The sequence below is a fragment of the Brassica oleracea genome, chromosome C5 (assembly GCF_000695525.1).
Source record: "Brassica oleracea var. oleracea cultivar TO1000 chromosome C5, BOL, whole genome shotgun sequence".
Classification (NCBI taxonomy): domain Eukaryota; kingdom Viridiplantae; phylum Streptophyta; class Magnoliopsida; order Brassicales; family Brassicaceae; genus Brassica; species Brassica oleracea.
This window is the reverse complement of record NC_027752.1, coordinates 17,211,666-17,214,432: the sequence shown is the minus strand read 5'-3', so window position 1 is coordinate 17,214,432 and position 2,767 is coordinate 17,211,666. Positions and strand designations below refer to the sequence as shown.

Here is a 2,767-nt window from a genome sequence, read left to right as displayed (position 1 = left end):
TAATGAGTTGCTACATGGAGAGTAGTGTGCGTTAAAAATATTAACATATAATTTAAAAATATCAAAAATATGTCAAATCAACTTCATAATTAATACTTATAATATTTATAAAAATCTTAAATTTTCCAAAGTAATTCTATCAAAATAAAATTAAAAATATCGACTAATATAAGCAAACAAAAAGAAAATAAAAAGGAAGAAATTTGATATATATTCAATGCACATGTTTATAAAATAACAAAACATTCTTAGAAAGAAAAAATTGTAAACATAGATATATGTCCTTTTACGAGCTGTTCCACCATCGGTCGTAGTTCTTGCCCACCATTGGATTGACGTCCACGACGTGATCTGCTAGTGTTTATTGAACATGACATGATATCTAACAAACACATACAAAATATTATGTTATTTTCCATCTCAATCTTATTAGATTATAGAACTCGCTTAAAATTGTAATAAAAATGTGTATCTTTTGTTTGACAAAAAAAAAGTGTGTGCGTCTTGCGGTAAAACTCTAAACGCTTGTTTAGGTTATGTTGAAAGAATTATTATTTTTAATATATAATAGAAGCAATGGACGTGGACCACTAATGAAAATGTTAATTTTCTAGTTCATGGTAATAGATATTTACCAAGTTTTATTATTTTCCATTTAGTTCCTTGTTAAAGTTGATAGGAAATAATTTTGTTCTATCGTTCCATATACAAAGAGGAACAAAGAGAAATTGTGTGTGTCCATTTATGTAAAAAATTACTAATGTATGTAAAAAGAAAAGGGAATTATTAGTAACGTAATATTTCCTCTCGTTCCTTTAGTTCAAGGTGGTCACCATTTAGGCCCGTAAACTTGTAATATCATAAATCTCTGCTAAGTAATGCATAAAATTTAACCAATAGATCAATTCTTTGTTCTTAGGGCTGAGTACAGATACTCCAACTAAGATGATGAGTGGTTTTGGTTTGAGAGAATCTCATGGCTCGACAAAACTGGTAAGAATTGTTGTGGTTGGTGAGACAAGAACTAGGAAATCAAGTTTGATCATGGCTGCAGTAACTGATCATAACCATCCTGATCCTAGAATCCCTCCTCTGTTACCTTACACAAATTTACCTTCTGAATATTGCTCTGAGGATGTTCTGTTTACCCTTATCGACACTTCTTTGAGGTAAATGTTTATTATGATTTGTGTTTGTATGGACATCATTAAGGGATTCATATAATAATGTTCTGTGGGTAGGTTTATATTTAAACATAATGGTTTTTTTTTCTATTGATGTCTCTGTTAATAACATTTGCAGACCAGAAGACAAGGGAGATATCATTAGGGAAGTCAAGGAAGCAGATGCAACGTTTGCAATGGATAGACTGTTGGATAATTCCAAGCTTGTGGAAACTTAACATATTATTAGATGTTTAATATGTTAAGATAAACATAATAAGGAAACCTAGAAATAGGAAAAGTAAGTTTCTATTTAGGTTAGATTTGTGTTTTCCATATCCCACATGTTAAAGGAAATTGTCTTTCATATAAATATAGGTCTAATGGAGAGGTGTTTCATATGATCGAAGAGAAACATATTGAGAGCTTTAGTTTTGAGTAGTTTCTAAAGCTAATAAGAAAAGTTGTTCTTGTAACTCTTTGTGTTTCTAAGAGATCTGATAGACTAGAGACTTTGGACCGTTTGAGTGAATATTGGCTTCTTCTGTTTCGACATTTAAAGGTTTATTTTCCTTCTTTCTTATGTCTTCATCAATCAATTATGTACCTTTTTCTTATTAAATGTTTGTCTTCTGACCCTTATATTACATAGGTGAGAGTCCCTATCGTAGTAGCAGGTTATAGTGTTATCCAAAAGGAACACAATACAATCGACACTAAAGAGATAACAACACCTATAAGGCAACAATGTCGAGAAATCGAGATATGCATTGAGTGGTCTGCTCCGAGGCTATCTGATATCAGTTGGCTTGTGAGTGAGATCTTAACACTCTAAAGCATTACAACTTTTTACTATACTTCATGTCTGAAAATGACCAAACTGATTTTTTGAGCAGGCTCAAGCGGTTTTTGTGCAAGCGCAAATAGCGGCTATGAACCATATAGGACCCGTATATGATCAAGTAACCAATTCACTGAAGCCTCGATGTGTTGCTGCCTTGGAACATATATTTGAACTCAATGCATGTGACAATGATTACATTCTCAGTGACGACGGCTTTAACCATATTAATGCTCGTTGCTTCAGTATACCATTGATGCCTTCTCGTTGTAGAGCATTAATAAAATCTGTTCAAGAACTGTGTCCTGAAGGAGTCAAAGAAAACAGCCTCACAGTAGATGGCTTTTTGGTTCTAATCACAAAGCTTATCATGGATAGAAAACTCAGAACGTTATGGACTATGCTTAGGACATTCGGATACAACAATGATATAAGACTTGTAGATGAGATGATTCCTTATTCATCATTCAAACGCATACTTGATCAGGTAAACATCTTCAGAAATATAACTCTATTGTGATTACTTGCTGCTGTTCTGATTTGGTTTTTGTGCAGAGTGTTGAGCTGACAAATGAAGCTATTGGATCCTTAAGGAGAGTCTATCACCGTTTCAATAACTTGGGACCTCAAATGATGGAATCTCTCTTTGAAACTGCACCTGAAAGGTAACTTTTTCTACTTTCAAAAGATCACGAAATTTGAATATAATGTAGTCTTTCTATCTGCACGCAGCAAAATTAACCATGAAGAGAGTGACATGTAA

The 2,767-nt window shown here is 32.9% G+C and overlaps 1 protein-coding gene across 1 annotated transcript; it reads left to right on the top strand.

The window, feature by feature from the left end:
- The first annotated feature begins 945 nt into the window (after positions 1–945).
- On the top strand, positions 946–2,767 carry LOC106344658 (mitochondrial Rho GTPase 3-like). The gene is made up of 7 exons (XM_013783988.1): positions 946–1,169; positions 1,303–1,371; positions 1,668–1,725; positions 1,816–1,974; positions 2,060–2,491; positions 2,560–2,669; positions 2,737–2,767. Exons 1-7 carry the CDS (start codon positions 946–948, stop codon positions 2,765–2,767), a joined length of 1,083 nt encoding a protein of 360 aa, XP_013639442.1.

What these genes read in the sequence shown, in the direction of transcription:
- LOC106344658 (XM_013783988.1), top strand. Translation starts at nt 946, where the DNA reads ATGATGAGTGGTTTTGGTTTGAGAGAATCTCATGGCTCGACAAAACTG. An exon ending in TATCTGATATCAGTTGGCTT is followed by an intron (nt 1,975 to 2,059) that starts GTGAGTGAGATC and finishes TTTTTTGAGCAG; the next exon opens with GCTCAAGCGGTTTTTGTGCA. An exon ending in TCAAACGCATACTTGATCAG is followed by an intron (nt 2,492 to 2,559) that starts GTAAACATCTTC and finishes GTTTTTGTGCAG; the next exon opens with AGTGTTGAGCTGACAAATGA.